General features: G+C 43.9%; 1 protein-coding gene across 3 annotated transcripts in view; it reads right to left on the bottom strand.

The window, feature by feature from the left end:
* The window catches only part of AHCYL2 (adenosylhomocysteinase like 2), a 112,241-nt gene that overhangs the window by 9,372 nt on the left and 80,601 nt on the right, over positions 1-22,268 (bottom strand). For all 3 annotated transcript variants that reach the window (XM_062579835.1, XM_062579846.1, XM_062579856.1), the window contains 7 exons: positions 17,584-17,727; positions 16,885-16,985; positions 14,794-14,896; positions 13,432-13,526; positions 7,192-7,298; positions 5,142-5,258; positions 846-909 (listed from right to left, as the gene is read on the bottom strand). In XM_062579835.1, the coding sequence (XP_062435819.1) occupies positions 846-909; positions 5,142-5,258; positions 7,192-7,298; positions 13,432-13,526; positions 14,794-14,896; positions 16,885-16,985; positions 17,584-17,727 (731 nt within the window). The remainder of the gene's footprint in view (positions 1-845; positions 910-5,141; positions 5,259-7,191; positions 7,299-13,431; positions 13,527-14,793; positions 14,897-16,884; positions 16,986-17,583; positions 17,728-22,268) is intronic.

Raw genomic sequence — 22,268 nt, 5'->3', positions numbered from 1 at the left:
GAGATTATGCTTATCGCAGAGAAAGTTCAAGCGTCTCTTACAGCCTTTGCTCTATTTAGGAAGCTTAACTTTTTAATCTCTCAGGGTTAACTAGCTCTAACCTTCACACACACGTAGCGTGGCTCACAGGGGAATTCAGGGATATGGTGGAATGAGCAAGGTTTCCGTACTGAGCGGTTGCTTCGCCTTTCCACAGGCTCGGGGGGATGTGCAATCAGCCAAGTCTACCCCGCATTTGCCCAGTGGCTCATGTGGAATGAGCCAGAGCAACGGGAGAAAAGCAGCATCCAGCCTGAGCTCTCTGGAAAACAGTCCCAGTACAGTAGCATAGCATGGCCCACCATAACTGGTCTTCACTGGTCCCTACAGGAAGTGCTGAAGGACAAATATCCCAGTTGCCCCTCTAGAGAGGATTGCTCCAGTTGGGGGTGAAAGCACTTTGGTAAGTCAAGATTAACTCATCTTTCTGGACCACTTTTTCAGCATGCAGTGCTGCAGCTGCACAGGTACACCTGCAGATCCAAGCCTCTGAATATTTTAATATTCTGATATTAAAGATATTCAGAATATTTAATATTCATGTATCTTAAGATTCAGATTTACTCTCTGTTTAATACTTGAAGACACGTGCTGGAAACTGTAGAAGGAAAATCTTTAGTTTTGTCAAATCAGACAAACCCTATTCCCATCACGTTTCAAGACAACTGCAGATGCAGAGAAAAGCCATGGGGACAGAAAAGCACCATAGGATAAAGCCATGCAAAAGATGCACTGATTTTACATGCAGCACCCGCCGGATGTAATGTGAGAAGTGTTTTCCACGTGATGGTATAGTAGACCCTTACCTCTCCGTAGCCACAAACCACTACTTGTTTTCCTCCAAACATCATGTCTGTTGTCCTTTTAAGGCTAAGGAGAAAAAAAAAAATAATTGAAGCGATGGATCCTAGCTAACTGTAACAACAGCAATATCTTTGACAGAGAGAACTTCTGTAACATAAAAGCAGGTTACTGAGAGATCAGTTTTGTTGGCTTAGCTGTTGTGAAAGTCCCCCCATCCCTGTGCTTCCCATGAAGAATAAAGAACAGCAGTAAGAGCTATTTGACTGACCACACTGTAAAGGACAGCAGTAAAAACCCAATTAGCCCCTCGTAAGCACCATTATGCATATCCTATTGATCCAAGCAGGAATTAGGTTTATTTGAAGTGCAGTGAGGACACACAGCATTTCTGAGTGCTGAGAGAAGCTGAAGGGCCCCTCAGAACTGGCTTTTTTCTTTGGAAATGATGGGTGCTACCAAAGAAGTGCAGGGCTGGACAGAAGACGAAGGAATGAAGGACTGGGGTTAGGATTGGGGTTTTATTTCTCTGTCTCTCTCTTCTCTCTCTCTCTCTCTCTTTTTTTTTTTTTTTTTTTTTTTTTGGTATGGTGGCACTCAGGAAATCTTTCAAATCTTCTCAAAAATTCTTTATTAATATTTTTTAAAGTCAAAAGACTCCATAGAAATAACTACATCAGGAGCAGACAAGTGGTAATTAATTGCCAGAATCCCAATGCTTTGTACAAATAAAGCTCTCCCTTCCACTCTGTTTCCTCCTGGTTTCTCCATAAGAGTGTCCTACATTACAGGCTATTTTTAGCACACAAGTAAATAGGTTAGCAGTGCAGGGAAGGTGAAATTCCCTTACATTTCCAACAGAATTTAGGCAAAAATCCCAGTAGATTTAATTGCACTTTTGCTCAGATTTTCTTTGGCCCAGTTTTAAAGGTCTGAGCCAGACTAACTCAAATCCCAATTTACCTGCCCATTAAGTTCATAATCCATCACAGCTTAAGATGCCATGATAAGAAAGATGTTTAAACATTTTAACTTATCATTAGCCACTGGAAGAATCCACAGCGTACACAGAGCACGGATCTAAACATTGTCCTCGGACACTCAAAACCTGGTAGCAATTCCTCCGTGGGCAGCTAGCTCCCAGCAACAGAGGCTGCCCTGTGCGCCTTTAATTAGTACCCTGTGATCATGCACTGAGGCACGGGCACAATAAAGAAGGAACAAAACACACGCACGGATGAAAGCAGCTGCACGGACACCCTGCAGCAGGCAGGGAGCAGGATCCTCCCCCAGGGCAGGGAGACCAGCTGAAGACTTGGACTGAACTTTTCAAGTTTTGACGGGCAGGAAGGGCGAGAGTCCAGTGGCTGTTTGCAGCGGCATATTCTGGCTTATGCAAAAAACCATCTTCGCACGTGGAAGAGGCGGCTACCAACACCACGGACTTGACAAGGAGTCCAAAATTCAGTGTCTTAGAACAACGTACAACTGATACATGGAAAAGAAACTGTGCTTGCAGTGGATCATCATGGGGACGCGTATTAGGTGTTTCATTAACTTATATGACACTTAGACACATTTTAAATATCATCTTCTTGTTCCTGTACTGGGACATGCAAATATTACAAATGAGAGGCTTATTCACTTCTCCTGGTCAAGATTACTACTACTAGAAAGACCATTTTAAAGCTAAGATGATGAATGAGTCATTCTGAAAAATATCCCACCAAGATTTGGTAAAAGATCTTAGAGCAGGCTTTGCAATCAACAGGGAAGCATGCTTTGGGTCTCCAAGATACTCTGATGCTATCAGATGGAAGCAGATTGAAGGTAGCGGTAACACAGTGAAATACCAATAGTGCTGCCAGATGGACTTTGACTAAACAGGAGGAGACTCTACATTTCTGCTTCAGCAAGGAACATAGAACTGCAAATCTCAAGGCTTGTTTAAACATTAAGCCATACTAAGTTATCAACATGAAAAAATCCTTTCTCCTGAAGCAGGCAGGATGGTTCTCCATGGATGGCTTCCTCCTTTGGATCACAGCTACACTGGACACAGAGCAGGCAGCCTGAGCTCTGCTATTCACCTCACCAGTATCCAGGGTGTAACTACGCCAACCCTGGAAAATCAATTTGTCCTTGATTTTGTGATTAATTGTCTCCTTGGACCAGCTACCAACTGGAATGTGTAACAGTCCATCAACCAGAACTGTAAGAATAAACCTTGTCGTAATCTCAATCGGCTTCGGCAAAATTTAGCGGGGTTGGGAGCATTGACTGGAAAGCCAAAGTAACCCAATTCCACAAAAAGAAAGAAAAAATGGAAGCGAGAGAATAAAAAAATCACTGAGATTTACAGTCTCTCTAGGCCACAATTTAAAGTACTTTTTACTATCTCTCAAGGCAAGCAGTTTTAGAAGATACATCGTGTTCTTAGTGCCTACATATCAGTCAGCGACTGATTACACGTAGAGGAAACGAGTCCATTTGCTACCGGCTCCTAAAAAGCACAGCGCAGTCAGGAAGCTGCCGAGCCTGAACCAGCTCCACGATTTGCCTGCTGCTGCGCTGGGAGGAGGGAGGGAAGCGAACGCCCTCTTGCTTGCTCATATGGCACGTGGACGACATGTCCGTCTGCCTGTCCGTACCTGCACAACAGAGCCGCGGGAGCGAGGCAGGTAAAGCATTCGCCAGCCCTGTCATTCCCAAAGGCAGGATAGAAACCTTCTGTGCCTAGTTATTACGCTGAGCTGACGGACAGGGTTCACATCTGCAGCCTCAAGTCTACACTTTGGGCAGCAGGATGAGGGATCTTACGGGATCCCTCTTCAACTCTTACGGGATGAATTCCTGGTCTAGCATTGGCTCTTCTGTTTTATTTCTTTTGATTTGTTATATATTCTCCAGAGGGGATTAAAAAGAAAAGGAAACAAGGTGAAAAATGTCGTGACAAAGTAATTGCTTGATTTATACACATGCAGCTGCATGCCAGGCACAGATGGGTTTTATCCTGATGCCACAACAGGTAAGAGGGAAGTGAAGGAGCATGGCAACCGCTTCACTTTTTAAGTCCTTACACAGGCTTATAAGAAGCTGCAGGGCTTGAAATCATGCTTACCAAGAAGAGAGAATGCGTGCGAGTCCCCTACAGACACACGAACGGGCAACACTGCTCTCAGAAGGTAAAAAGCTTGGTGAGCCTGCTTTGAGAGCACTGAAAGCCTGTTCAAAAACACCTTGTATCGCTATGGCTAATAAAACACTTGATGTTGTGTCTTCCAGACGCTCTGGGAAAACACAAGATTTGCTTTCCGCAAAAAGAGGAACAGACACAAAACTTTTTGCCCCATTCACACAGGGAGCCTGTGGCTGGCTTAAAAACGTGAAACCAGACCTCTAAGGAGGCCAATGACTTTGCTCTAAGATCATTCTCTTACAAGCACAACTTTTAAATACAAAGTTAGTTTTCTGGCGCACCTATGATTTTAGCGCTTTATAAACACTCGTGCAAATGAATCTTGTGACTTTTTCACCCTTAGAGACATAGCTGCTGCCCCTTAGAGATTCCTAGTACATGACAGACCAGAGATGGAGTGATCCTAAGCAGAAGACTTCTACCTCGAGGAGCTACGGGTCCACACAGCAGTTAACCCGGGCTGTGCTGCGCGATGCCGCAGGTGCAGCTCGGCCTCTGCTGTGTGCATATACCCCTTGGCCACGGGGCGAACGCTGCTGGCTCATTGTAACGAAGGAGCCTGTCAGTAGCTCCCACTGGGGACTGGTGACAACACCACCCGCGTGTCCTTGTCTTTACAAAGTGGAGCAACTAGTTCTCATGTGAACTTCCTTTCGCTTGACAGCAGAACTGATGAATAGAGTTGCTTTCCCCTAAGGAAATCCCATAAAAGTCCTGAAGACCAAAATGTTGGGGAACCACTCCACAGACTAGATCTGCCCCACGTGCTGTGCCCTGACTGCAGGTCCATCTGATGCTGCACAGCTTGCGGTTCCCCATATCTGGAGGTACATAACATCATCTGTCCTCTTTCTCCTTCTTCTGTCAGCTCCAGTAAATGGTGTTTTGAGCAATACCTTACGGAGTCTGAATGCCTCTCTTAGTGGGACCATAACGAATACTTAGAGGTAATGTCTTTGACTTCTCAAACATCAACTATTCAGCAATCTAAAATGGTAGGTTAGATAGCCCCAAAATTCACCACGCCCATGCAAAGCCTGCTGGGTGTGACCCAACACCAAGCGCAGCAAGAGACACAACTCTTTGGATAGCGGGTACGTACCCATCCAGGATGGATTCTCTGCAGCAGTAGAGGTTGTCAAACTTCTGCTTTGTGACCGAGTCATTGACATTCATGGCTGGGACACATAGCTTCCCAGCTTTAGACAACTGGTACAGCCTATCACGAATAGGGGAAGAAACAGATAAAGAATCAATGAAAAAAATATTTTCCTACGCTCTACTGACACATGCTCTAAAGATCTTTGTTTGGCTGGAACGAGTGATATGGATCTCGAAGGCCAAAGATAACCTCCTAATAGGAACTGCGCAATGTCCTATTTTCAGAAGGAGAAATAGCATCTTTTCTTTCACAGATATTTATATCTATTTCCCTCCCCTACTGAAGGAACTGTGCCACTACTAGGTTGGCATGAGGCATTTCATAAAATAGCAGAGATCAGAACGTGCTCTAGACTCCATGTGCTTCATAACTGTTCGTATTACGACTACCCTCCAATGTCCTCTAAAAGGCAACCCCCTCCAAATCCTGCTTCAGATAACCTAAGCGCTCCTGTAATACCTCAGGTTCTTACACCTTAAGAGACAAATAGAAATAGCCACAGAAGTGGAATATTCACCAAAAAGTGAAAACATTAGGATCAGTCTTTGCAGCAAAGCATCAACAGGAACAGCAGTAGCAGCACCGTCATTGAGACACAAGGTACAGAGCGACCAGGATGGAGAACACACGCATCTGAACTCATCCTTCTCAGAACAGACTGAATTCCAGTTTCTTCTGCCAGCAGCAAAACCACACAGAAAGGATCTAAATGCTACACTACTGCTATGCAGAGTATCTGAAAATCACCCCCTTGTTCCAGACCGAACACCCTGGAAGAGTCACTTGATCTGTCTCTACAGGTCACCTCCAGGTTTCTCCCTGGTCCTGCTTTGTCATTTGGGAACCTTACTCCCCACTTTAGTCTGGGACAGTATTTCTATACTCATTGCCCATTTCTGCATATCTTTCAGCTGCTGCATCATTCGTCTATAGTTCATGCTCAGCGACTTCCCCATACAGTAACAGAAACGCTGGCATTATCCTTAGCAGATGAGGAGCAAGCGTTCCCCGCACATGAACACTGACACTCCCTAACTTCAGCATACAACCTTGTTCCTGAAACGACAACACAGGGAACAGTTTTCAGCGTGGTTTTGTTCTTGCTCATCTCTTTTGCCCAAATCCCCATAGCTAAAAAAATTGTCTGGTCCTTTTCTTGACTCCATTGGCTGAAAACCTTAATCAGAGGTTTTCCTATCCTCCTAATGACCTTCACTTCCTTGTTTCCGATATTTCATTTCTCTGTTTTGAGGGCTGCCTGCAACTCTAGCCTAATTCTCAGACAATTCAAAGAGCTGCAGCCAAGCCATTCTCACTGCAAAAACAAAGGAAAAAAGCAGAGTCTACTGCTCTCCTCCTCATTCCCCTACTTTCTGTCATCGGTGATACTTTAAACTTTGCTAGAAGAGTGTTATTCTGATTTCCTTATACCTTTTTTTCTACTCTTGAGCACCACTTGTCTCACCATAATTCTACATCTGCAGGCAGACTGATGGTTGTATATAGCTGCATCTATTTGGCTCTCCCCTTTCCAGACTCCCCCAACAAGAGAATCATTTCCTCTTCAAAATCTCACTTCTTCACATGTATTTATTTTAGCTGTAGTTTCTCACATTCTCCAAAGCCCGTACCTTTTCCTGTAACACTCTCATCCCTTCCTTTTCTTTCTTCATCCTAAAATGCGGTAATTATTTTCCCTACTTCATAGATGGGAAAACAAGACATTATGCACCTTTCCTTTTCCAGCTGCACAATGGTCAGTAGCAGAGCAAAGATGAAGAATTAAGGTGTTTCTACTCCTTGTCTCAAAGTCAGAGCATTAGTTCCAAGTCTATTGCTTTCACTATGCAAGAGATTTTAGACAGATGACACTGAAAAGACCAGCTCACACTGAAGGGAAACCACAGTTCAGCCAAGCCTACGGCGTTTTATAGTAGGAGTTCTTCTGCTGGCACTGCCCTGAGGCAGCTTGTGCAGCTTGCCGTGTTACCTGTGGACACCAGTCACGCTCTCCTCTACTATGCCCTTGATCTTCTTAAACATGTTGGGGTATTTCTTGTAAATCCAGTGGGTGAGATCTCCTCCATCATCCAAGATCTGTAATAAAAAACCCCATAAAGTCACTGCACGGAGGATCCAGTGAGCCAGCTGACCCCACAAAGGCACTGGGAATAAATCATGCATTCAAATCACTCTGAATCAAACCCATGTTTTGGTAGCACACACACCATGTCCTGATAGCTTAGGCAAGGCTGCTCTGTTTGATTATTCAGAGTGCGAGTGCTACTTCGGCTATACTTTGCGTACATCTTGCTGGAAAGACAGTAGGTCAAATGCTACAGAACTTCATGTTTATAATGAGACCAGAGGAAACATGGAAAATTGCTGCGTAAGCTCCTCTCTCCCCATGTTCCAGGAGCTTAGAGAGAAAAGACTTTGAACCATACACAGTCATCAGCGTTTCTAATACAACCGCTAATGAAAAAAGAAGGGGGATGCGGAAGGAGAAGGGTGCAGAGACACTAAAGCCAATTAAAACATAATTGTGCATCAAAAAACACTGTATATTAAAAATACTAGACATCTTTTAGGCCATAACTTCGGGTCACAGCCCATTTAATCTGGCTTTGAACCTTAAGCTCAGAAGTACAAAACTCTTCTTTATCAGATCATAAATCTCCTGAGCTGCCCATTTCCTCCTAATGACACATTCCAGGCAGCAGAGGAACCCAGAGACTTACTGCTTTAATAAAAACATTAAAGATGAGCAAGTAAAGGTGCCCTCTGAAACAGTGTCTTGTAAAGGACAGACATGAAAACAGTTCAGTCACAGAAACATAAAAACTACTGGTGAAAAGGGATCTCTAAGAGCTTGTCTATTCTCTGCTGGTGTTATAATCAGCCAGTGTAATATTGCACATGGAAATATATCTGCAAATGGCTTTGGCATTCACAATAAAATTGTAACACAGCTAAAAAGCTAATGCATACATCCAGATACCCCTCTGCACAGATCACTGCTATTCAGGCATTTTTGTTACACGCTAGTGTCTCCAGTATAATCAGTGATTTTAAGTCAACACTCACATTTTTTCCTCTGCCTAGCAACTACAGAACCTCTAATAATTAGGGAAAATATTATTATTAGTGACAGCCAGTGGAGTTTCTCAAGACAGCCTTCTCATTTGTGCCCTGTATCCCTCTCTCCTAACGAACTTGGCCCTGGTCCTGGCCACTCTGGGTCACCTCCTGCTATGTCTCAGTATATAGCCCATCCCAAAGAGGGTGCTGAGCTCCAGCTGCTCCAAGGAGCGGACGCTCCTCCGGGAACCTGGACTCAGCACAGTCCTTCTACAACAGTCCTTCCTTGAGTCACACGACCCACCTTAGATGACCTTCTCCATTTGGGCAACGTTCCACGTAGATTGTGCCGCTAATGCATCCAGAGCTGCAGTACAGCACCAGCCTGAAGGCAAGGGCTTTTATTTCTAGCTTAAATTGTACAGTTTCATAATATTCCTCCTACATATCTTCCTGCTGGGACACCAAAAAAAGGTATCTGGGAAAAGGTACAAGAAACAAACTCCCTGAGTCCTCCTGCCACCCTTAATCAGGCCCAGGCTCAAGAAGAAACAGGGAGTGGATTTCACTGAATGGCAAAGGAACCAAAAGCTGGACTAGCTGAGAGCATATTGCCCCGTAGGAAACTTTATTATCATTCCCTTTACAAGTTGCCTATACCAACGTCAAAGAGTTGCTGGCTGCAAATATCAAATCTAGGCAGAAAACTCCAGCAGTTGCTGCTCCTCGGCTTGCAGCAGAGTCCTGCAGGTGCCCTCTGCCGGCACACAACACCGTCTCGCCTGACGTGGCCCAGCTCAGACACACCAGCATCTGCAGGTCCCCAAAACACTCAACCGTTCCCCAACGCCTTCTGGAGCCCCGTGCCGGACACAGATGTGTGCCCAGACACACTCCGCAAAGGCGCCGTTCCCGAGCTGAGTTTGCCGTGAGCCGATGCAGTGGCTGCACTGAGCCAGATTCCTGACACCCGTGTTCAACAGCGACTTGGAAACGAGAAACGCTAAGTATTACTGGAAACTTTTTCTCTTTAACACAATTGCCCGTCTTCCCTCTGTCCCACGAATAGCAGCTGTTCCTTCAAAAATATTCAGAAAACACCCAGTGCCCTGCCAGTGCCATGCACGTGTCTAATTTGCAGACTAAATTCCCTTGAATTTCCAGGGAATTCCCAGATTACCTCCCATTTAAAGAATGGGAAACTGGGGCAGCTAAGGGTTAAGCTGGCTAACAAGCTCTCCTGGGCCACGCTGGGGTAAGAATGCAGCAGCCTGGCTCTCCAAATGTCTTCATTTCATTAATCCCCACTTAATAGGGCACATAATCCTCTTTCTGAAATGCATAGAGAGAATTCTGGATTTTGGCAGTTTTCTCTTTCCTTGGAGGGTAGAAGATCAAAAAAACATTTTAATAGAGGAACTTGTTTTTGATGGAAGGTCACCTTTTTGCAGCAACATAGGTATAAAATGGCCAACAGCAAAATCTGCAGTATCTACCCCATGTAGGCATTCCTGCTGTTTTCTCTTATCTGCTTTATACAGGTTAACTGCTTTCATTCAGATTCTTCCCGGGCACCTTCTTCTGGAAAAGAGTCTTTATTTGTTTGATGGCTGAAGAATTTCCTTATAGCAAATCAAGCTTTATGAATGCGAGCCCTGCTCTGCATTTCTGTGCTGCGACTGTATGACACCGATGGAGAGGATAATCTGCAAACCAACACGTACAGCTACAGCTGATCAACCTCCCTCCTGATTTCAGGGCTTTCATCTTGGATCAGAGAACTCTGGGCTGGCAGTGCCAGTGGAAACACCACCGCTTCCTTACCTCACCCCCTGCCCTGCAGGGACATTTATCTCTTTGGAGACAGGACCAGCAGATACCTAGTCCAGCTCCTCTGCAGCAATACTCTCCCCGAATTTTTATGATAGGCTGTCAGCAGTGCAAGCTTCGACAAATTGGCACAAAAGGACTTATTTCTTCTAAGAAACAATTCCCAAATCTCCACTCTGACCAATTTGGTATATTCGTTTCCCCGTCGTTGCTGTTTCTCTCTCATGCATTGCTCTTCGCTCTGCTTTCGACACAGAAGGGCTCCAACTATTCACTCACTGAGTACTGCCATTTCGTGTCTCTTTCAGCAGAAAATCTTTGGCTCACCAGGAAAGGAACTTGTGGCTCAGGGTGCCATTTTACAACCTCCTCAAGCCAATCTAACACCCTGCTGCCACTGGAAGTCTAACCCTGCTGCCCCGACTCTGCGGTGGCAGCGGTAGATACCGTATGGCTGATCTCGCCTAGCGCAAGCTGATTAAACTTAACTGGGATCAGCTCAACAGTGTGGTTGAAAGCAACTCACAACATGACCTTAAAATTACCAGTGAAAATGCAGGAGGCGAGCAGAAATGAGTAGTCAGAGGCAGGGAATCAAGGTAAGAAATCCCCTGGTGCCAGCGTGGTCTTAGATCCGTTCATGCTGCATAGGAAACACCCTCAGCTCTACAGACCCTGGCATTTTTCAGAAGGAACCTCTCAGCCATGCCTGTCCTCTAAAAGTATATTATTCTCCTCAGAAAACCCAATGTATCTCTTCTGAGGAGCCTTTCAGTAATTCGGGCTTAACTCTTCCGAGGGACTAGCTCCGTACAGAAGCCCAAACTCTGGATAGTAAGATTTCCAAAGGGTGCCCTCTGGCTCAACTTCGTTTGAACTGTGTGATCAGGCTGTCATGCTCAGAAGGGGAAGAACAGGTTTACTGATGCGTAATCTGGAAGGGAAAATCCTCCAGCTGCTGTTATGACCCACGGAAACATTTTCTCATCACAAGTCTGATCATTCATTCTATATTAAACCCTACCCATAACACACGGCCTTGGAAGCCAGCAGCCGCAGCGAGCACAGAGGCAGCAAAGAGCATTTCACGCCCAAGGAGAGAAGGCAGAACCGAAATCTTTGACAAGCATCCTTGCCAGAGGCTCCTCTTTTGCACTTCCCCAATATTGTTTAAGAGCCTATTTGCAGTTCTCCACATGGAAGAAATTTTGTTTCCTGTGATGACACAGGAGGACTATGAGACATCCCTATGAGACATCCCTTGCATGTGACATACAAAGTCAGCTGCAGCAGGCTTTGCAACGCCTACCAGGACATGGGATGGTGGGGCTCCAGTGAAGCGACGGTAAACAGGGCACTTGGGATCTATTCCAAACCCTCCTCTCTCCTGACTATGGAATAGAATTATTATTCTATTATTAAGCTATTCAAGCTTATAGAATTAGAGTTTATAAATGCATACGTACTGCCACGCTACCTTTTTCATCTTGGATCAACAAGTATGAGTTGGATACTAATGCTTAGAATTACTCCACGTTTTATAAAAGTCCAATTCAATTATTCCTTGTTGGAGTGAGGAGGTATGCTACAAAATCACTCTTCATAGAGAATTTCCCATTTTGTCACTTCCTGGCATGAAGTACTGCATGTAACGTGCTCATCTTCAAAGCATTATATGACCACTAATAATCCTCAACACTGCTGAAAGGTATTGTCATATTTTACAGATGGGAAGACAAGACAAGAGACGTTAGATTCTACAAAGGTCACAGGTTGCCAGTAGCAGCAGATTAGTAACTAGGAGCTCAGGCTCAGTCCTACAACCTTGGAACACACCTCCTTGACTCGGGATACCAAGGGAAATTCTCCATCTCAAGCATAGAACAGAAAAATATGTCGCACGATCTAAAAAGCTGTAAGCAGCAGGTAGTGCAGAATAGGTCCATCTAGCTTCTGCCCTGGCATTGGAAGGACTAGAGAAGCAACTTCTGCCTTGCTTTTTTGGCCAAGTTTGCCATTTCCTTTCTTTTGAAAAAACTATATAAAAAAGATTCTCTCCACAATCTATTCTCCCCTCAAAGTCCAGTCTCTTATTTTTTGTCTCTAAAAATGTAGACCTTCAAAATCAAGTGTACATAACTTTGAGAAGTGCTAGATCAAACATATTTGGTGGTCCTCAACAACTGCTCAGAAACAAGTCTGAAAATATAGATTGCTATAGACATGTCACAGAACCCAGGGAGACCCTAGGGAAACAAATGGGTTAAATGCACAAGGGATTCTGATATTTGAGACATTTATTAACTCCCAAACTTCTGAGAGTTAATACCTGACACCTTTCATGGGAAATTACTGCTAAATAAAGAAAAAAAGGACACTATCATGTTTAGATTGAGATTTGCAGAGTGGGAGTGGATTTTTTGACATTCACAACTCTTTTTAAAGGTGACAGGAAATGAATGGGTGTAGACTGGAAGGGCCAAAAAGTCCAGTTCAAATGAATCATTACTAGTAAATGATACAGATACAAGCCCATCTTCCACCTTTAATTATTTTTGTGTAATTTAGATCACAAGCTTCAAGGCTCAAAACCTGTCAGGAAGCATGATGAAAATAGAACATTTGACAGCTGCAAATTAATCCACTCACCTAGTTCAAGGTTCTCTATTTTCTCTAGAATCAGGGGCAGAATAAACCAACAAAGTCAAGAGCTGTGCTATGCAGTGTTTTGTATTAGTAGGGTGAAAATAGATTTAAGCACAGAAATCACCTAAGTTCTAATTCTGGTTCTGAAATGGATGCCTTGGCTAGATAAGAAAGTCAAATCAACCTGACCAAAGCTGAGAATTTAGGCTGACATGGTAAAACAGATGTAACCTCTCACTCTGAGTGGTTTTTTTTAGTGGTTAACTTAAATGAGTGGAGAACAGGCTTAATTTAAACTGCAGCAAGCTACTCTGAAAGCAGACTAAATGCCCTCTATACTTTGCACTAACATAATGATTCTTGTTTAGAAAATTCTAAAAAGAACTTCATTGAGTAAGCAAAAGTCACCTCTGTTGAGAGCCCTGCACAAGCCAGTTAACTCATCTTCTCTCTGGCTTTACATCTGCAAGACTGAGATAAGTTAATTTCCCACATTGTGTAGATCATTTTGTCGTGAAACACTTTGAAGGTAAGTGCTGTGCCACTTGTTGAAGTTAGTTCCAAATTTAAGAAGAAAATACAGACTAACTCCAAACCCTCTTGTGAACCCTTCCTCTGCTCTCCAGAACAGAACTGTCTATGCTTCAACACTTTAGATTTGATCACATCTCACCATGTTGGGCTGCCATCCCTCAACGTTGACACAGCGATCAATACACCACCAGAAGTCATCTTCAGATTCTCCCTTCCATGCAAAGACCGGGAACCCTGACAGAGAGAGGGAGAGAGATGAGCGCTAACACAGCTTTAGGATGAAGACCCACAGCAGGCATGAAATAAGGAAGAATCTCAGCTTATCAGCAACCACTAGAGGTAGCAGAGGTGCTGCTCATTTACCAAGACAGTAACTTCCTTCCTAATTTCTTCCTCTCTCCCACGAAAATGCTCTAACTGCCAGAAAAGAGGTCACTGAGGTAACCTGCTCTCCGTGTTGCTTGACAACAAGCATTTATTTGCGAAATAAAGCTTTTGCTGTGAGTTACATTACCTACCTCCCTGTGGAATGCATAAGCCACAAATTTACCCCAGTATATTCTGACTCTTGACCAATTATTATTCAGGTATATTACAGAAAGCAGAAGAGTTTTAGCAAGCTGGAGAAGAAGTCTAGATAACAGACAAGTTGGTGATTTTGGCTTCCTCTGGGTCTCCCAGCTTTCAAAGTAAAATCCTCAGCCTTAACCAGATAAAAGAGGATTTGATTTAAGGCAGCCAGTCTCCCAGGTGAGCAGCAACATGAACAACTTGTTCTGTTTGGTGAACTATGTCCAAAAAAAGTTCTCTCTCTCACCCCCTTTAGCCAAAGGTAGGATTCAAATTTAAGAGTTCACTATCTTCATAGAACTAAAACCAAATTTTAGCTTATTTTCTCTTAGCAAAACACTTTTATGTTCACATAGCTCTAACAGCTAATAATGTGCATCATCATCTGTGCTATGTACATTTATACCTCAGAGAAAAATAATTTTGTCTGATATTTTCAAACCAATGGAAGACATTGATCTTGTGTTGTTCAGTCCCTTTCACTGCTTTGAAAATAAAACAAGAAAAAGCCAGTCTGCACCTATAAATCAAGCTACATTTCTTCTTAAGATTGTTTTGATCCAAAGTGTGATACATTCTTTCCTTCTTCAGATCTACAAGATTCCCATTCCCTTAAATCAATTCAAGTTGTCAAATAGTCATCAGTAACCACAGAAGACAGAAAAATATGCAATGTATCTTCCATTGAAATATTACAAGCTGATGTGTGCAATTCAGCCCAAAGTTTACCAGGAAGCACACTCAACTTGTGCACTCACAAATGGAAAGAAATGCATTGTAGAAATTTCATTCTCCCACTGATCTATTCTAAATGGAAGAGAAAAATTTATAGGAGGAAGAAACTTTTGGAGAATATAAATGAACTAAATATGACAGGACAGTAAGAAATCTTTTTAAAAATAGAAAGAATAAAGAGGGTGAGGTTTCCTACCACTCTCAGCCAGGGCAGCAGCTACTTCATTAAGAGTAGAGTAGATGTTGCAAGCAGCCCATCGGCACTGTGCACCCAGCGCACCCAGAGTCTCCATTAGTACCTGGATTGAAAAAGCAGAAAGTGCAAGGCTCCTGTTGCATGGATCACACTAAAGATAATTTAATATTGCACAAAGTCAAAGTATCAACTTCTTTTCCTTACAGCAGAGTATACAACTGTGGTTTGCAGCTGATAAACGCTGATGATACAGAACTGGGAGGAGTGGCTGACACACCTGAGGGCTGTGCTGCCATTCAGAGGGACCTCGACAGCCTGGAGAAATTCAACACAGGGAAGTGCAGGGTCCTGCCCCTGGGGAGGAATAACCCCAGGCACCAGCACAAGCTGGGGGCTGACCTGCTGGAGAGCAGCTCTGCAGAGAAGGACCTGGCAGTGCTGGTGGATGACAAGTTGACCATGAGCCAGCAATGTGCCCTTGTGGCCAAGAAGGCCAATGGTGTCCTGGGGTGCATTAGGAAGGGTGTTGCCAGCAGGTCGAGGGAGGTGATCCTGCCCCCCTCCTCAGCCCTGGGGAGGCCTCATCTGCAGTACTGCGTCCAGTTCTGGGCTCCCCAGGACAAGAGAGACATGGAGCTACTGGAGAGAGTCCAGTGTAGGGCTATGAGGACGATCAGAGGGCTGGAGCACCTGCCCTCTCAGGAATGGCTGCGAGAGCTGGGCCTGTTCAGCCTGGGGAAGAGAAGACTGAGGGGGGATCTGATCAATGTGTATAAGTATCTGAAGGGAGGGTGTCGAGAGCATTGGCTCGGACTCTTTTTCAGTGGTACCTATGGACAGGACAAGAGGCAACGGGCACAATTTAAACACAGGAAGCTCTGTGCGAACATAAGGGTGTCAGTGCACTGAAACAGGTTTCCCAGAGGGATTCTCCCATCTTTGGAGATATTCAAAAGCTATCTGAACATGGACTTAGGCAACCTGTTCTAGGTGATTCTGCTTGAGCAGAAGGGTTGGACTAGATGATCTCTAAAGGTCCCTTCCAACCTCAACCGTTCTGTGATTCTGTGTTTATTTTCAGAAGGATATCTGAAGTTGTTTTAAGCTGTTAGAGAGTTAGGTTAGGTTGTTAGAGAGTCACAAAATACAAAATCAAATCTTTTTTTTTTTAACAGTTCAAAATGAATAAAGTAAATAAGAACTTTAGAGTACATTGCAGGTTCCAATCAAAGTCCCTTCACAGCAAAATCCCACATCTAGTTAGGAGAAAGAGGTCTGCCCCATGTTTGGAGGAGAATTCGCAAGTAGTGAGTTGCGTAACTACACTAATCATGAGCCATCATTACCTCCTGCTTATATAAAGGTAATTCAATTGTCTTAGTCATCATTACACAAAGTAATGCCTTATACACATGCACTTTTAAGCACAGGCTCTGTATATCAAGAAATGTTCACAAAATTGACCACTCTCGTTTTACAAAGTATACTTGGTGTAAGATGCAGGACTGCTGACTCAAAGGCCACAGAAATATATTATCCTTTCACTGTATACAAAGTGATATTTAGATGATAAACAGTGAAAAATTCCTGTCTGCTATCCTGCTAACACAGTATATTCTTGGCTTAGAACAAAGTGAAGTGAGGATCAGTCTTCAGTGCACAAGTATTCTCGTATTTTCTAGTCTCTCTGTTAAAACTGTCACCAAGTTGTGCCAATGCTTTACTGCATTATTAAGAAACTGTGCTTAAGAACAGACCTGGTCCCTGCCAACTTCCTTAATACTGGTAATCGAGGAGCCTGCAGTATGTAACATTATCAACGTAAGGAGCATGGACAAGATGCAAGTGAGTATCGGGCTGCACAGTCTCACAGCGCTCCTTGAGATGACCCAAACTCTGAGAAAGTTTATCTTTCTTCAAACACGACAGTGTACAAAACAAGCAAACATCTCAGCGAGGTGTTTATTCCATGGGCGCATGTTATGTGTATCAACAGCACTTTGTAGTTAAATGCCAAGTATTCAAATAGGCCCCACACTGACACGTCAACTGCAAAGAAGAAAGACTGGAGTTTATTGATGGGGATCTTACCGCTGTCTGTGCTGTAATGTGTGTGCAGCCCACGATCTTGGCCCCAGCCAGTGGCTTCTCTCCCTGAGCTCTCTTCCTTAAAGCCATAAGTGCAGGCATTTCTGAAAAGACAAAGAAGTCCATCAATACACTGTAAAGAAGGATAAGCACACAGGACACAGCCAGCCAGCACCACTCCTTGCTCTGCTATCTGACACTGCCCTGAATTTGTACAGTTGTGTTAGCTTCGAAAGAAAGCAAAAGCCTTGAGAGCAGGCTCAAACAACAGATCATGGCGCAGGCTGAAAAGAATCCAATAAGTCTCTGGGTTTTTTCCTACTACTTAGGATGTAATATGATCACATTTTCACATTTCTACCTGTGACTGCAACAGTAGGGAGGCTGAAGGAAAATCTGCTTCAGACTGAGACTTTGGACTTGCTGTTCTGATCAGCCTCCCCAATATCCCTCCAACCGCCTAATCACTGGATTGTCTTTGTTACAAGTTCTAGGAGATAATCATGCTATAACAAAGCTGCCTATTGTCACATTCCCACATAATCCCACAAATTTTCCTTCTCAAATAGGAACGGTGTCAAGAAATAACCAAGACACTGAACGTCACAAGAAGAGGAGAAGAGGATTTGGGGGAAGGAAGAACCCCATGCTTAGCAAGACAGCCTAAAACAACACAGAACTTAAGGAACCAGTCTCATTCACCTTGCTCAGCAATTTCAATCTCTCGGCGCCCGAATTCTGCCTGTTTTATGTTTTTCACGCAGAAATCACTGCTGCCTTTGGAGTTCTTCTGCTGCTTGTCTCGGGGGGAGGTCTCATCATCAGAGCTGTCGGTGTAGGAGGCAGCTGGAGGAAGAAAAAGAGGTCAGAGACAGAACACAATATTCCCTAAAGCCAAATCATCTGCAACGGAGGGCAGGGAGAAAGAGGTGTTCCAGCTACAGGCCAGTTAAGTGACCCAGTAACTTCTCACTTCAAATTCTGTTTTAGAGTTGTTCATCAGCAATATAGGCATGCATTAGAACTGCAGGTGTTCAGCTAGAAAAATCCACAGATGTGCTTCTTCTGGGGAGCGAGTGCATCTGCAGGGGCCAAGTCATATCTCTCTATCTTCAGCTGGGACCTTCCTTCTACTTATAACATCCATTTCCTCATGGTCAGCTTTTACCTGCAGTGACTCCCTTCACTCTCACCTGCCTCCATTTCAACAACATACCAGAGGTAATTACAACTTAAGCACTGCCAGGGTCCTTACTTGTGTTTTCACCTCATGTTTTGCCTGCTGCAGCTCCTCTATGGCCTTTTTAAGTCTCCTTCCCCAAATGCTATGCCTTTACAGCTCTAAGATAGCTAACAAAAATGTCTACAATTCATATACAGAATAGATACAAGGCCCTGTTCCATTTTAAATAATGACATGCTAAAGGCTACTAGTCAATTATTACTCTGTTTTGGCGGTTATTCTATCCCTGTATTTGCTCAATTTTTGTAAGAAAAGAGATTATGAAATTTGGAAGACGGTCCATATCAAGCACATATAAAACTGAAGAAGTGATCACCTAGACAAGGGGAGCCCCCATGTTCTCAAAATGCACTTATGATCAAAAGAGTAAACATTCAAAAACTCTTGCTCTTCTTCTACATGCTCCCTCCTTATGCTGTTGACACAAATGCTTGCTCATGTTACCGTCTACTTCCTCAACCTCTATCCAGTCAATTTTGTGCAAAGTGGAGACTGTTTTGCTACATATAAATAAACCTGTTGCCTCTGTGGTAGAAAAAATAGCCCTAGAAAAATTGCAGTATTCATGATGAAAAGAACTACCCAAAAATCAAAACATTTTGGTCTAACAGAGGAAACACATGCTCTGCACAGGATAGCCATAGCATAGTATGAGACCCTACGACTACCTTTACAGAATTTTCTCAACAAAATGACAAGTGTCTGCAGACCAGGAATGGGGAGGGGGCAAACAGCAGCCCTGCTGAAAAGGATCTGGATGCCACAGTGAATGTCAGGCTGAGTATGAACCAAAACATGTTCTCTCATCACAAATAAGGCAAAGCACATCCTGGCTACATTAGGAGAAGCATGGCCAGCAGATCGAGGGAAGTTATCATCCCTATCCATTCCAGGTGCACTGTGAGCAGTTTTGGGTGCTGTTCAGTTTTGGGGTTCCGATTTCAAGAGAGACATTGAGAAACTGGAGACAATCCAACGGAGGGCAACCAGTACGGCTAGAGCACACGTCCTACAAGGAGAGACTGGGGGAGCCATGATTCTTTCACCTGATGAAAAAGAAGCAAAGAGCGGGGGGATCCAATTGCAACCTATACCTACCTGAAGGGAATTACAGAGAAAATGGAGACAACCTTTCCTCAGTAGTGGCAGATAAAAGAAGTGGATACAAGTTGCTGTTTGGGATGCTCAGACTGTATATTAGGAGAAACTTCCTCATTAGGAGGGCAGTGTAACATTGGAACAGGTTGCCCAGAGAGGTGGTGGATCTCCACCCTCGGAGGACTTAAAAAAATCAGCTAGACAGAGCCGTCACTCAACTGATCTAGTGCTGGTAGTGGTCCTGCTTTGCACGGGAGGATGAACTAGATGACCTTTGGCAGTTCCCTCCCACCAACATCCCTGTAACTCTACAGACAGTTCACGCCAGCCCTTGGATTTTTCTTTTCTATTATAAATAAAAAATTCTTTGAGTTATACTTCATCTTTTGCCTTTCTGGACCTCCTTTAAGCTCTACTTCCTATTGATCTTCTGGCAAGAGAAAAGGGAAGAAGAAGGAGACAGCAACACTTCTCTTTGTAGTAAAGGGCCTAACGGGGATAGCAAACATACAGTCTCACAGAATCCAGTTGCTTCTTGTTTAAGATGATATAAGGGTATTGGGTACGGGTGTGTACATGAACACAAGTGCACACAGAATTAACTACAGCCCACGACAATAACTCTTTCTCCATGTCTTCCCAACATGTCGTCCAAACTTTTGGTTAGGTAACCAGTATCTTTGAATCTAGTTTATGCCAGATATGTAGAGATTCACTGAAGAGTCATTCAATCAGTCAAGGCTTGGAGGAGTGAGAAATCTCCCTTTCCATTCATTTTGATTACTAAGATCACAAATACAGCCTAAGCAGCGCTGGAAATAAGGCTGGCTTGGAAGACACCTGGAACTTAACTTCATTGTTCCTCAAAAGCAAGTCTAGATACCTATGCAGAGATTTCTCTATTTCCAAAATCTTACCACAAAATCTTTTCAATTCTTGCCTTGGTGAATTAACCACTAGTGATGCCTCCACTTCATCGTAATCAGCCGAAGAGATTATGCACGTCATGTTCTCCTTTGGAATTTGCCCCCATATGGGAGACCAGACCTGTTGAATCTTTCAGGTCTGAGATCAGCTGTCAATGTAACATGTAGGGTCTGGAGATAAAGTAGGAACCATCACTCCTCTTTCCATTCCAGAGACAAAGCATCTGGAATCTGGAACGCTGGGACCTCCCATCCATCCAGCACATTTTCTCTGGCAGAAGCTGTGTCTTGGAATACATTTCAAAAGCCTTATCCACATGCTCATTCCCCATTTCCAATCAAATTTCCCTGAAGTTTTATTCCAAAACTCTAACTACTTTCAAGACCATGTGGCTCTCATAAAATGAATGCAGGACTTGGCACTGTCTGCCGTACAAATTCTTTGAAATAACAGAAGGGGATCACCTTTGTAAAGCAGTACTATCAGTAGCAGTCTCAGGTGAGTTAACCAGTTATTTGCAGAGGAACTCAGAGGAGTAGATATATCAAGTTCCCTACAAGCAATTTACTTTCAGCTACATTTTCTTTAGCTCCATTTGCCCAATCAACCAATTTTACTGCTCACAAGTAAAATGCTTTTTTTGACCATTTTAGAGAAGAGCACCACAAAAATTATTATGTACTGCTAGCAAATGATTTTTATATGAGAGGCATCTCATCCTTGTTGTCTTTAACTTTATAAAAATAGTAAAGATAATTTCTCAGAAGAAGTACCATAATTCCTATGCCTTTGAAGAGGTAGTTTCATCCTTGGTTTCCCTTGTGTTCAGCAAGCGTTTCTCATAATCTACAAAAAAGACTTTGCCCTTCTACACACACAGATTTATAGAAAACAACTTCAATGAGTACCACCACTACAATGAAGGGTTCAGAAGGTTGATGAGCAGCAGAATCTAGTTGGAGGCCTGTGGCTACTGGTGTCCCCCAGGGGTCTGTACTGGGGGACTGAACAACAGTCCTGTTCAACTTATTCATCAGTCTCAGCAAGTTTGCTGATGATACCAAGCTGGGAGGAGTGGCTGACACACCTGAGGGCTGTGCTGCCATTCAGAGGGACCTCAACAGCCTGGAGAGATGGACAGAGAGGAACCTCATGAAGTTCAACAAAGGCAAGTGCACTGTCCTGCATCTGTGGAGAAATAACCCCATATATCAGTACATTCCAGCCCGACCTGCTGGAATGGAGGTCTGTGGAGAAGGACCTGAGAGTCCTGGTGGACAACAAGTTAACCATGAGCCATCAGTGGGCCTCTGTGCATCAGTAAGAGTGCTGCCAGCAGGCTGAGGGAGGTGATTCTGCCTCTCTGCTCAGCTCTGGTGAGGTCGCATCCGGAGTACTGGAGTACTATGTCCAGTTCTGGGCTCCCCAGACAAGAGAGATGTGGAGCTACTGGAGAGAGTCCAGTGTAGGGCTACAAAGATGATCAGAAGACTGGAACATCTCTCATATGAGGGAAGGTTGTGAGAGCTGGGCCTGTTCAGCCTGGGGAAGAGAAGACTGAGGGGGGATCTTATCAATGTGTACAAGTACCTGAAGGGAGGGTGTGAAGAAGATGGGGTCAGACTCTTTTCAGCAGTGCCAAGTGACAAGACAAGAGGCAATGGGCACAAACTGAAACAGAGGAAGTTTCACCTGAATATGAAGAAAAACTTTCCTGTGAGAGTGACAGAGCACTAGAGCAGGTTGCACAGAGAGGTTGAGGAGTTTCCTTCTCTGGAGATACTCAAAACCTGCCTGGATATGATCCTGTGCAACGTGCTCTAGGGGACTCAGCTTGAGCAGGGGGTTGGACTAGATGATCTCCAGAGGTCCCTTCCAACCTCAACCATTCTGTGATTCTGTGAATGTATAAACAAGAACTATGCAGGAAGTAGCATCTTCAGCAAAAAAGCGCTATCTCTAGATACACTCTTTTGTCTAGGAGATGTGCGTAGTAGCAGACAAACTCTGCAGAATGAACATTGAACCACAGAATAACTTTGGAAGAAGGAACCACTGGAGCTCTCTGGTCCAGCTCCCTGCTCAAGGCAGGGCCAATTCAGATCAGGTTGCCCAGGGT

This window comes from Rhea pennata, chromosome 1 (assembly GCF_028389875.1).
Source record: "Rhea pennata isolate bPtePen1 chromosome 1, bPtePen1.pri, whole genome shotgun sequence".
Taxonomy (NCBI): Eukaryota; Metazoa; Chordata; class Aves; order Rheiformes; family Rheidae; genus Rhea; species Rhea pennata.
This window is presented reverse-complemented; position numbering and strand designations above follow the sequence as displayed.